General features: G+C 35.1%; 2 protein-coding genes and 1 long non-coding RNA gene across 8 annotated transcripts in view; 1 reads left to right on the forward strand and 2 right to left on the reverse strand.

Annotated features, from left to right (window-relative positions):
• Window positions 1-2,350, reverse strand: part of LOC145730882 (uncharacterized) — a 9,893-nt gene extending 7,543 nt beyond the window's left edge. Inside the window, exon 1 of one of the 2 annotated variants that reach the window (XM_081982384.1) lies at window positions 1,297-2,350. In XM_081982384.1, the coding sequence (XP_081838510.1) occupies window positions 1,297-1,309 (13 nt within the window). In that variant the 5' untranslated portion in view covers window positions 1,310-2,350. The remainder of the gene's footprint in view (window positions 1-1,296) is intronic. The other variant, XM_081982382.1, reaches the window with a different exon arrangement.
• Window positions 1-10,449, forward strand: part of LOC145730894 (uncharacterized) — a 24,488-nt gene extending 14,039 nt beyond the window's left edge. For both annotated transcript variants that reach the window (XR_014178697.1, XR_014178696.1), the window contains exon 2: window positions 10,253-10,449. This is a non-coding gene — a long non-coding RNA (uncharacterized LOC145730894). The remainder of the gene's footprint in view (window positions 1-10,252) is intronic.
• On the reverse strand, window positions 6,315-13,171 carry LOC145730879 (putative phosphorylase b kinase regulatory subunit alpha). 4 transcript variants are annotated; one of them, XM_081982378.1, is made up of 20 exons: window positions 12,715-13,171; window positions 12,497-12,656; window positions 12,116-12,382; window positions 11,871-12,059; window positions 11,660-11,812; window positions 11,437-11,610; window positions 11,210-11,380; window positions 11,001-11,153; window positions 9,914-10,061; window positions 9,299-9,463; window positions 9,072-9,242; window positions 8,903-8,953; window positions 8,146-8,354; window positions 7,916-8,066; window positions 7,671-7,863; window positions 7,335-7,618; window positions 7,221-7,273; window positions 7,012-7,164; window positions 6,683-6,940; window positions 6,315-6,625 (listed from the first exon to the last, which is right to left on the reverse strand). In XM_081982378.1, exons 1-20 carry the CDS (start codon window positions 13,014-13,016, stop codon window positions 6,398-6,400), a joined length of 3,633 nt encoding a protein of 1,210 aa, XP_081838504.1. In that variant the 5' UTR covers window positions 13,017-13,171; the 3' UTR covers window positions 6,315-6,397. The 4 variants fall into 4 exon arrangements, with proteins under 4 accessions (XP_081838504.1, XP_081838502.1, XP_081838506.1 ...); XM_081982376.1 differs by lacking the exon at window positions 9,914-10,061 and adding an exon at window positions 10,748-10,895 and having other exon boundaries at window positions 12,715-13,170; XM_081982380.1 differs by lacking the exon at window positions 8,903-8,953 and having other exon boundaries at window positions 12,715-13,169.
• Window positions 13,172-13,173: the final 2 nt, after the last annotated feature.

Here is a 13,173-nt window from a genome sequence, read left to right on the forward strand (position 1 = left end):
ATCACATATTATATTGTAAATATTTTTAGAGATTAGACAGATTTCATGTATCTCTTAATCCAACCGAGTTTCTGGCAAAGAAATGGTTAAAATGTTAAATTTTAGGTCTAACTCTGGTAGTTTTTGAGATATCAAAAAACCGACTACACCAGCGTCTTTTCCGGGAAATTCTAACATAAAATGACACCGAGACGTCAACTGTAACTTGACAAATAAAAAAAGTTGTACTTTTTGACAGTTTCAGGCCACCATTTTGAATTTGCTGCCAAAATATTGACTTGCACCTCATTTTAAAGGAAATTTCACGTAGTTTCAAGAAATGACAGACAAAATGGCTTTCAGGCCGCCATTTTGAATTTTCTCCCAAAATATTGACTTGCACCTCATTTTAAAGGAAATTTCACGTAGTTTCAATAAATGACAGAGAAAATGGCGTTCCAGGCCTCCATTTTGAATTTCCTGTCAAAATATTGACTTGCACCTTATTTAAAGTAAATATTGCGTAGTGTCAAGAAATGACAGACAAAATGGCATTCCATTCCGCCATTTTGAATTTTCTGTAAAAAAGTAGTAAAAAAAGACTCCTAATACCCAAGGACGGTAAAATACGCGATCTCCGACTTGATGGTGACGTAAAAATCGTCATCGGCCCGAGCCGATACGGCCAACATGGCGTTTATTGGATTAAGCAATCCTTTATTGTTTACCGTCCTTGGTCTAGGGTGCCCTTAAATATGTCGGTGTAATTGGCCCTAAAACTTTTTGGCCAACTGTCAAATGTCATCACAACCATTCCACCTAACAGAGTTCATATTTGTAAGTGTTTCTGTCTAGATGTTCATTGAAACCTTATAAAGCACTTCTGTGACGTTATTTGACAGAGGATCTCGTGATACTTGTTGTCATTTGGAAAAAATAGTCACATGACTAACTGTTTAATGACGTCACGGAACGCACATTTATAGGTATAGCGTCCCTCCGAACACGCCTTAAGGGCTGTTTGTAAGAAAAACTAGTAAAAACCACGCTACAAAAAGCAATTCAAGCATTTTATTCGAAAGTGTTAATAGAATGTGACAGGACTAGTTTGACAATGTGACGTATTTGTCACATTCTGTATGTAATATGATTATTGATACCTATATTTTCAGTTATTTCGAGAATACTGTAAGAATATAGTTTATTTCCCAAAGATTATTCAATAAATCAGTTCAATAATAAAATGACATTTAACATAAGACAATCAGTCCAATAAGCATTAAAATATTAGGAAAAATTACCAAAATTTGTACTTACCCCAGTAAAACATAAATAAGGTAATCCATGTTTTGAACAAACAAACTGAAAAGTCAAGACATTTTTTTAAATCACTCTGGTCCAGTTCACATCAAAAACAACGTTCACACACACACAAGGGATAGAAAACTCTACTATAGTCGACTATATACTGGTAAAACCTTCGTTTATTTTCAAATATCACATAAATCGTGTTTCCACCTAGCATAACAATCAAACGACTTTCTGATTACGTTGAGCGCTCATTTTTTTTTAGGTTTCGTTTTTTTTGTACTTATCGGGAAAAACGACGATCAGGAATATGAAGCTTAGGGACCAGGACTGTTTCTCGGCATACATGCTTCCATTTACTGTATTAATCACGTAAATAGATTGAGAATGTGTAGGATTTCATTCAGGGCGGGCTGAAGACGAACGCCGATCAACTCAACTTGATCTAGTGAGGTTTATCATGTTTATACACCCAGTTAGAGTACTATTGGCGTTTCAAGTTAAGATCGCAGCGCCAATTGAACTAAAATCGGGTAACACGTTCCTAACCTAACATTATAAATAATATGACACTGTCACTGTCAAAATCAATGTAAACAAAGGGAGAAATGACAGCTGGAATGCCCGAAACTGTTTTCAAAACTAATCACCAGAGGGAGTATCTCTTACCTTGAAACGCCAATAGTTACCAAAAATTTTTCTTATAATCTTAGCTTAAAATCACTGGTGTATATGCAGGAATAAATATTTTTAAATTTTAAACTAAATAGAAAAGTCGGTCTAGTTGACTGTTAACTGTATTCTTCGCGTGGTATGACTCTTGCAGATCTTCATAAGCGTAACACATTGGTCTTAAAGAATAAATAAAAAAAAAATATTAAAAGCGGTTTTTTCGAGTGTGTATCTGTACGGTAAAAAGAAATAATAATTATAAATTCTTCCTATGTAATTAGTTCCAAGTGTACTTTACGAGCAAATTGTTGGGCCTAAACCGCAATTATTTCATTATTGTTAGTACAGTGAAAGGGATTCCTTTACGCTAATTAAATTTAGAAATCTTTTATGCTGGAAACCACTAATGTACAGTAAAGGAAAAATAGGTAAGTTTGGAATTTTTGCTTGGATATACCAGTCAAAGATTTATAATTAACATTGCGCAACTTCTAGCAGTCTTTTCCCATGAGTATGTGGTAAAATCTATAGACATGTTAATAGAGTTTTTATGTCAAAATTTTTGACCAAAGACCAAGTCGGCTGTAATTGGCTAAATGGTCACGTGACATTGATATATTTCCTGATAACATGTAGCCAAACCATTGACATATTAACAGTTGTCTGTCTGACTCCAGCGCATTTTTTAAGAAAAATTATTTTCTTTCTAACTTCTAAGCGAGTGGAGGACAGGATGAAGTTTTATTATGTTTGTCTATGTTTTTTAACCTTCCTAGAGAGTTGTTTGGTTTATTTTAAATTACAAAAAAAACTAACCCGCCTATGGATTAAAAGTTGCGTGGATTCATCAGCAATAGCACGTGGGTGTACCAGCAAAGTGCTTCCATCTGGGCCCCACCATATCCGCGAGTTCCTTAGCGGTAATGATGCAGAGACAGTGCGCTAACCGAGCTTGTCTCTTCACACCTTTCATATGGTAATGGTCTACCATATTTAGCCAATACTAGCCGAGTCTAGGGTATTCTGAAAAATTCCGTATTCAAATTGCTACACTTTTACGTCCGTTTTGGCTAAGAATGCCCGTTTTATTGAAATTACTTTTGTGGCTTGTAACTGTTTTCAACATAAAAATGTATACAGAATAGCACACAATATTGCTTTCAAAATACAAATAAATAATGACCCTTGAAATTATTTACTACAAAATGATAAATCAAACGGTAAATTCAAACTGACGTTTTGGTGGAAAGTCATTTATCTCAAAACCCAGCCTCTTATAATATAAGCACAAAACGTTTGTCATTTCTATACGCCCAAAAAAAGATTTGGCTAGTCGATAATTAATTTGCTGATTTATACAGTTAGACCGACCATAAATCATAATTATTATTACAAGTTTGCTTCTTAACGAGTCGCTGGTCGTCCTTAAAAAAATTGGGAGTGTCTATATTAACATTCTTCTCGGCGTTTAGCCAAATCTACAACCCACGCAAATTTTTTCCGTCAAATTCAAAAGAATAATCCATGTGTCATAACAGTCTTTTATTCTCTGACTAAGCCCTTGTTTCGAGTGGATTAACTTATTAAACTGTGACAATGACGAACACAATTGACTCTGAATTTTAGATCGATTTTTTTAACGGTATAGTACGAATATATGAAAGTAACTTGTAATTAAATACCTGAGCCTTCATCACAAAATCGTACAAGTCATCGTAAATAATGCTGTTTCTATTAGTTAGTATTTAATAAGTTGACAAAAGTGAGTGTAAGCAGATATTGTAATCAGTCTATTTAAGTACTTTTTTTACCTTGAATGTAAAGTTTTATCATTATGGTAATCACTGTACATACACATGAGTGTAACGAATTATATACAGTGCGTTTTTTTTAACGCGCAACATAGGATTTCACGTGTTAAATTTTTAAGCCCATGTTAGACCATGTTATTTTGGAACTACAAATATAAAACTTGACGGGTGGCTATTTCGTACCCTGAAGCTTACGTAAATTTACCAATTCGGCCTAAAAAGTGTTAAAAAACTTGCAAAAAATCATCTTTTTTCGAAAAGGTTTTATCGTTTCATACTCCCTGTATGCATTGTTGTTCTTCGTTGTTTTTGATACTGGCACGGCAGGTAGCAGGTAAAATTTGGCGTAGAAAGTAAAACAGGGTGATCATTAACTTTATATCAAGAAAGTTAAGAACAAAAGAAGTATTTTTATAAGTGAATTGTTCAAAGTGACCTCCATTTGAAGCCAAACAGTATATTCCAAACAATCATAAAATGCCCTTTTGACGTTCAAAAGATGTCGGGTCGTGATGAAGTCAAAATAAGTCACTTTACCTGCTACCTGCCCTGCCAGTATCAAAAACAACAAGGAACAACAATGCATACAGGGAGTATGAAAGGATAAAATCTTTTCGAAAAAAAATGATTTTTTTGCAGTTTTAAATCACTTTTTAGACCAAATTGGTAGACTTACTTAAGCTTCAGGGTACTAAAGACACACCCGTCAAGTTTTATACTTGTAGTTCCAAAATAACATGGTCTAACATGGGCTTAAAAGTTTAACACGTAAAATCCTATGTTGCGCGTTAAAAAAAACGCACTGTATAGGGTGTCCCATGGTTCAATATGCTAAGATCATGTCATTCTGGGGTAATATAAGACAATTCGGTTTTTCCTTGTTAAACAGATTACACTACACTATTTTAATAACTGAATGAACTCAATATGACACCAAAACGCTATAACATTTCAACAGTTTCAGCTTTCATGAAGAAAACAGATCAAAATTAACTATAAAATGCTAATTGGTTCAATACGCAAAGTGACAGAAACAATGTAGATCTGACACTCATGGAAGAATCAAACTTGGGGGGGCGTTACTTGAATTATTTTCCTACAACGTCCCGCACGTAACATTCTTTACCCATTTTGAGAACAAAACCGATACCCCAATCCACCATATCTGAATAGCACGAGTTTTAATCCAGTTAGTTCGCTATAACGTCTGATTTAAATTACTGCCTAAGCGAGAAATGACCATCCCACTCTCCAGATCGATTTTTCCAAGCCGCTTTACATGTAGTATAACAAAAAGTAAACAATTATTTGGTGTGGGCTGGCGCAAAACCAGTTCTAAAATTGCAATTATTTATGTGGTTTGGAGATAGTCCTTATATGGGGAATTGTCGTAGGATTCTCTTTTTTCCACTCAAATTGCGCGACGAACGCTTTAGATCTTAAAGACGTATGTCGGAATTGTCGATTTCTATGGCTTGTTTATTAACTCTAATAAATCTGGAGGTGTTAAATTTAAATATTTGATACATATATGTACGCGTATCGACATTTGAAAGTCTCGTACACTTGTATACACAGTTACGTGAATATCAATTAGCAGATCGATCGAATCCGGTAGCTTGATATCGGCCAGATGTGTTACAATAGGCCACAGAAACTAATATACATACGAAATGCGATATAGGTTTAAGTCGTTTTGCATGAGTGACCTACTATTAAGATAATACGACTATTTTTAAATGTCATTTTATAACTTGCCACATCCACATAATTATCATACGACATTATATTTCTGAAAGTATTAAAATTTTTCACAACTCTGTTTTTAAATTATGGTATCTAAATAAGCAGTGGCAGTACCTATACATTCTAAATTGTAATTAAAATTTTTTAGACCATAAAAATTAAAAGTACAGATTAATACTGGTTGCAATGCACCTGGTTCTTTTGTACCATTGACCTCTACGCCCACACTCAATTATTGTTTTTTGTGTAACTGCGATGAAGCTGGTCATTCAATTTGTTTTAACATTACTCATGTCATGTGCCGAATAGGGGCCTTTCACTTGACGAATTTTGTGTCACGTCCAATAAAATTCAGTTTAAAATAGCTGTAATTTTTTGTTAAAATTTTACTTTAGTTTTTTTAGTGAATATGATTTAATAAACCATTTTAAAATGTCATAATTAATAAAACTGCAAAACTACACAACTAATTATTGAGACATACCTCAATTAGTTGGTTACAAGTTTTGCAGTCATAAAAAATTTGTTTTTAAGGTTATTAAATAAAACTGCTACGTGAGCATAAGACGAGTCTTTAAACTGACCTTCCAATTTTCCGTACGACTTGTCTTTTGCCCAAATATAGGATACACCACCTCCGCAAGAGTGCCGCCCCCGGATCTGAACGAGAAAACATCTACCTAACACAGTACATTTAAGTTTGCATTCCTGATATACCATATACGGCCACTTGATACCACCCTATAAAATATTCATATTGTAAAAAATTTAATAAATAATGGAAACTACAACAATAAATAAAACTCATTAAACGTTTTATTAGTTACAACACTCTACCACAAAATCTAATTGACTCTATATTCACCCAAAAATCTAATAATTTAGCAAATACTGCACTCTAATTCACCGGTTTTAGGAACACAATCCAAATATATTGCTATAGCTTTAGTCAAGTACGTCATAGTACCATAAGCACCACTAGGAGCGCTGTCATAAAAGTGCTGACATATGTAAGCCGCCCCTCCGCACAGTAAACCCCCGGAACTGGTCAGTTCTCGTTGTTCTTTCGGTTTAGCGCAACATAATGTGGCATCTCCATTACAACTCATCTATACAGTGAAAATAATTCAAATAGAAGAATTTGCATTTTAATCAGATAAACTTACCTGATCAGCCAAAAACAATTCATTGGCCTTATGAACCAAAAATTCGATTTGAATAACACCGCCTAAGTAAGGGGCAACATTGTACTCGGCTACCAAAGTTAACACCATCAAAACTTCCACTATGAGTTGCCGATATTCAGGTTGGGGGATTGTGTTGAGCACGGTTTCAACGGCTAACGCAAACTTTAGTTCCCCAGGCGTCATTTCCTGGGTAAGACATTGTGGTAACACTTTGCCGGCAATGTCTATTCCATGAAACTATAAAAAAGTTGGTTTCAATACTTCGGTCCAAGATAATCCTCTGCTTAACGTTTGTGAGTGTAACGTACCCGTTCCAAAACATTCCATACTCTGGGGTAAAAGTCTCTAGGTACCCGATTTAGAGCACCATCTAACCTTCTGCGTCTCAACCACTGGCCCTGCCTGTCAGGTTCGATTAAGTCGTCAACAGTGGAATCGGCAGCGATGCTAATATGACTTTTCTGTAATAACAACAAAGAGCAATTTATGACTGACACTCTTTAAAATTTCAATTTACCTTGCTAATTCGACTCGATTTATTGCTGACAATTGAGAAGTTTCCACGTCCAACTAAAATTTAAACTCCAATTAACATCAACATAGTAGAAGCAATTTTTTTTCGAATAAATACCACTACTGATAGCAAACTCCTTTCCGCTAATGATGTGGTATAAGAGATTCTTCATTTCAAACGGGCTCAAGTTAAGCAAATGCTCAGAAGCCTCGTCGCCGTCGCATATCAGTGTCCGAGACAATTCGGTGGCCATAACTTGTATAATTAACCCAATCCTCATTCTAAGCATTTCCATAAAGAGCTGCGGCTCTGTACGTATAAACATCGCCAAATAGACCAACAATTCTTGAGTTAGCATTGCAGTACTGTCATCTTGACCGTAAGCTTCGTGAATTAGTAATCTTTAATAAAAAAACATTCTGAGCACCTTGAAGTGTAAGGTTTTAAACTAACCTTAGTTCACTTTCCGGCAATGGAGCGGTTATAGTGTGCTCATTATTCGGAGGCATTCCGACAGTAATTTGTTTCTGTCTGACTAGCAAATCTGTAACAGATTTGGCTAAATCCTCCACTCTTTTACCTAACATTCCAGCTGTATGTCTGACTAGACCCCACATTTTTTGTTGGCAAGCCTTTTCGTAAAGACCTGGTAAACGTACCAGTTTAGAGGTTATAAGAAACGGTTTATAAGTGTTCACCTTTCAGTAGATCTCTAACAGTAACCACACGTCCGTTCTCCAACATATCTGTATTGTAGTCCAATCCTTTGGAAGCAACCAAAAATTGGAGAATGTCTCCTTGTTCGTCTAATGAATCGGATTCGCGTAACATGGCAAACAATTCATCCACCTAGCAAATATCATAAACATATTTCGTAAGTTAGCCTGGATTAATTGAACATTGAGTAAACATCGAAAAACATTCTAACCTCGGTGTCAGCATAATGTTGACTTTCGCTTTGAGTTCTGTGCCTTGGTACACTTAAAACAGGCAATTCGGGTCGTTTTTCAGGAGTAAGCACTTTAGGACTTTTGTCCCCTTTATTGTCTACACTATCTACGACGTCAGAATTGGCGGAAAAGAATATAGAGCCGCGCCGCTCCAAAGTAGCGTTACTTTCCATTCCCAACGTCTCAGCTAAAATAAAATAGAAACGTCATATTTTACAACGTACTCGTTGCGAGTCAATAATAAATCAATAGTTATTAGTTTATTGGCAAGTTCACTAGTGCTGAATTTGCGTGAATCACAGCACTATTCGTAGTTTGTGATTGGTCGAATCACAAACTACCCACTGGGCAGAGATTTCCTTAAATGTTGCTTCTAGAGTAACAGTAAGTATTAGGAAATTGATTAAATAAAAATGTATACTGTATGTAAATACCCATGGACCCAATAGAATTGGATTGGCCTCATAAAAGACATTTTCCTTTAACTTGGTATAATATCCGGCGCTTTATTTACACTAAGTGATCTTCGAACTGACACAATAAAACATCCTCTCCCTTGAAGATCAATGTCAGCATAACATTTATGACACGTAAACAAATGGAAACGAACGAGTTGTCATTATGAGAAATATGGTTTATTATGTAATTAGTACCTCAATTAGTACTACTCTAAGAAGTAGTATGTGGTTATAACCATCGAGAGCGAACAAAAATGCTAGACGATTCACCACTTACCAAAAATATTACTTTGAGAAACCGAAGGGCTCCACATCCATGTGTCTAAAGCTATTCAAAAAGGTGCGGTTAAATAAAAACACTGGCTCAAACTATTAAGTTTGTGAAACAAAATTTAAAAAAATCAAAAGTTGCAAAACCATACTATACATACTGTAAGTTAACTTACCATCGACATTAATTGATCGAGTTTTTTTCACAGCACCTCGCACCGACATCCGTCTTTTCAACAAATGCCTGTTGATTCTTCGTGGTGTTGGGGAGGTTAACAAAGTCGTTTTGTGGGCCAAAGACTTTTGCAAGTGTTCTTCCAGGTAGTGGTAAACTTGAGGATTCAGTTCTGGATTTACCAAAACAGTTTTCATATAAATTAGTGGCGAAGATGATTTATCTTACTGTCGGGAACTCCATCCTCGTGGCAACCAAGAAAACTCAAGTTAGTTATTGAGCTGGTGTTCAAAAAGTCAGAGAAATTTCCTAAAGTAACACGAGTTCCGTTAATATATCCTGATTTAAGTTTTTTCATTGTTGTGACCATGGCAAGAGGTATTTTTCCATTTTCTGCAAAGTCAGAGCACGATCAGAAACAGTTTAGACGATAGTCAGAAATAAACGAATACTGTACAACGTACATCTAAAACATTTGTCGGTTATTTCTGTCTAATAGTTTAAATAAACTAATTTAATTTGTTATATTTATTTTAATTAGTATAATTCATTGCACATGCAAAATGTGGAAACCAAAATTATTAATGATTAATTTCCCCAGGAGAATTGTATGCACTTTTAGTGAAGGTGTTTTATTAGTGACTTTCTACCAGCAATCTCGATCATTTGAAAATAAATGTTCTGTTAATTACTTACTTATTTCATATTTTTAACTGATGGTGGATTCCTACGATGATTAACAAGCTGTACAATCAATAAAGGGTTCAGTTAGCGTGTACTATCAATTATTAAGACATGCTATAGTGTCACTACTCGTGCTTAAATTTTCGTTGGCAAATTTACCTATATAGTGAGAAGTGGCGACCAGAGTGACGGTCGGTCTTCCCAATAAGTTGCGCCAACTCATTGTTAAGAAGGCGAGATGTGTCGTTAATTTATCAGCCAGGAGTGCCAAGTCGTAGCTCGTATAGTATTCACTCATATCGATATTCTATGTGTTATTAGTACAAAAGGGACCATGCAACAAAAAAATCTTTCAATTACGTAATATTGGCATAATGTTCTGTTTAAATTTCTTAAAAAAGTAAAAATGTATAATATTCCCGAGATATATCAGCAGTGACTGTCGTAAATCGATATGAATTTAAAGAGAGCCCAAATAACAACCATCCGTTTTTACAGATTGCAGATATACCAGGACTACCAAAAACAATAAAAATGGACACTACCGATCACGTGGAATATATTTTTATACCCTATTCGACGAGTATATTGTAAGTAGCAAGGTCTTCTTAGACAGGGTAGAATAAATACGTGATACCCTTACCCTACCTATGGAGCAATCCTATAAACATTTTTATAAAGAGTTTATTTAGTGATGTATTTGTTTATCTTTCCCTAATCCTTTACACAAAAAAAAGGACAGTAACCTACACAAATCCAGAAAAAAGCTACCGTTCTACCACAAATTTTGACGAAAATGACCAGTACAATCACAACTGAACTTGCTAAAGTAAAAAAAAAACGGATCACAAAACAGCGAACATTAATCAGTATATGGTGCCCACTATAATAACGCATATTAAGAGAAAAAAGCATCTAGGTTATTCCACACCAAAACGAAAACTAAGAAAAAACGGGCAGTTAGTTAATCGCAAATGAAATTATTATAAATACCTAGCTGAAAACTCCTACACAAAATGGTAACTAGCGGACGCCCGAGCATATTTTGCCAGCTGGACTTCAGAAAATTAATCTCGCTCTTGCAAATGTCTATCATCAGTTCGTAATCGGAAGCAATGTAATTGTGTGATAGGTCAGTAAACTGAAGGAATACAATTTTCAGTCATGTCGTCAAGAGTTATTTTACGAATTTCGGCAAAAAATCAGATATTGACCAGCAGATATAAAGTTCAAGAATAAATCTCACCTGAGGTGTAAAAGCAAATATTCGATCTCCAAGTGAATACAACTTGCTTGTACTCAAAATACCAACATCCTTTGATTTCCTACCAGTCAAACCTAATTTCTTATTTCGACCCAAATAAGTGTACAAATGAGATAAAACTCTAGCTGGTTGAACCTAAAATTCCCACAACCCCATAAGTTATTCTTAAGAAAAAATATAGGATAGTCTACCTCTATGGGAGCGACTTCATCAACTGTCTGCACCATTAGATCATGTTCAGCTAATTTGTTTCTTATCTCAATATCTTCAGCTAAAATAACCACTTGAACTACCACATCCGGTTTCTTTTCTGCGCACAAACGCCTATTTAATGGGTCCAGTTCACCAGGAGCCAAAAATTTCTTAAATTTACAAAGTTAGTATTATAAATGTAGTAATGTAAATTTCAGGCGCATACTTCTTCCAAAAGTTTACCGATAATATACAAAGACTGAGCCCATAAAAATGGACTTTGCCCTAAAGGAATTCGATTTTGTGTTCCTGGTTCTTTGTATTCAGCTGCAACCGCTTCCGCAGGCACGGCATACAATTCTGGTACTAATTTAATTCCATCCTCCGTTTTAATCATTACCTATGCGTATGACATTAATATTATGAGAGGAACTGTAATACCGAATCACCTCTTCTAAGCGTTCAATGTATTCAGAAGCAGCCTCCTTATCACCGGCAAAAAGAGCATCTATTATTAAGTAGCAAAAAAACATCGGCCACTCGCATTCAATATTTTCAAACATTCTAAGCTCCCATGGTTCATAGTATAACCTGTTAGGGTCCTATAATTTTACTACTTATTTATTTCTGCTAAAAAGAGCAAAAGAAATACAGAACTACCTCCTTTGGAGTTTTATATCCATCCCTTAAAAATCTTTTGCAGCCATATTTTCCTAAAAGTTTCTCAATAATAGTTTCTTTAGTTAAGTTTATCACATTAGGATCATCAACTGCAAAAGCAGGATAACTAATCACAGAAAGAAGTCCACTGTCAATTTCTTTAGAACTAGACTCTCTGGGTAACATTGACTAAAACCAATTCCCCCATCAATTTTGAACAAAAAAAATTGAAGCAGTACTTCTACCTGTAAAACTGCTTGACATTTCTGGGCTTCATCAGTAAGAACATGAATAACACTGTAAGGACCACCCCTAGCACCAAACAAATCTAGTTCATTCATTGCCTCTAGAGCAGCTTTGGCCATACCAATTGAGCTGGCATTCAATTCAGGCAGGCCATGATTAGATTTGTCACCCCTTTCCCAAATACCATAATCTGGGGTGCAATAGGCACATTCAATGTAAAAAACTAAGTTTTGGATGAAAGAGACTTCATCTAGATTAAATATAATCTGTAAAACATACAAATTATGTCATAAGAAAACTCAACATGATTGGAATTTTTTATTTTATAGTCAGTCAATAATAATAATTACAGGGGTTCTAAATTAAATGAAGATACATACCTGTAAACCAGAGGCAGTCATCTGTGCCAGAATAAGTAAATACAATGATATAGCATCAATTTGTAAATGACCCCACTCATTATCACCAACCACAATTTGTCCAGTCTCAGAGCAATATTTTGCATGAAGAGAATCTAGGGGATTTTGAGTCTGTTTAAACCTAAAAGACAAATAAAGTCATAAAAAAAATGCAGCAATGTAAATGTTTGCAATAGAACCTTTCCACTTTATCCTTTTGTTGCATCATAGCCATTAAAAGGCCTCTCATAAGTTTAACACAAGCTTGTTCAAGCTCATAGGTTTTGGCTCGGTCCTCATCTTGATCAGCCATTTTTTTATAAGCCATAGACAGGCCCCACACCGACATGATACAATACACGTTATTTCTTATCCAGGCATGGTTATTCTGGTCACTTAAAGGAAATAAGCCAGTAACTGGGTTCTGTTTGGACATTATGATTTTGTGCACTATTCGCTGGTAATAATCCAGGCGAACGCCAGAATTGCTGCGACTCCGCATGATTTATGTTTCTAGACACGAAAAATTAGTGAAAAGCAATTGAACTAGCCAAATAAAATTTGAAATATTATTATATGCAGCTAAAAATACAAATTATACATTTTAAAGGTAAATTCAAAATAAATAAGTGAGGTTAGATCCACTTTAAATATTTTTC

Source organism: Ips typographus, linkage group LG6 (genome assembly GCF_016097725.1).
Source record: "Ips typographus isolate SLU linkage group LG6, UJ_Ityp_2.0, whole genome shotgun sequence".
NCBI lineage: Eukaryota > Metazoa > Arthropoda > Insecta > Coleoptera > Curculionidae > Ips > Ips typographus.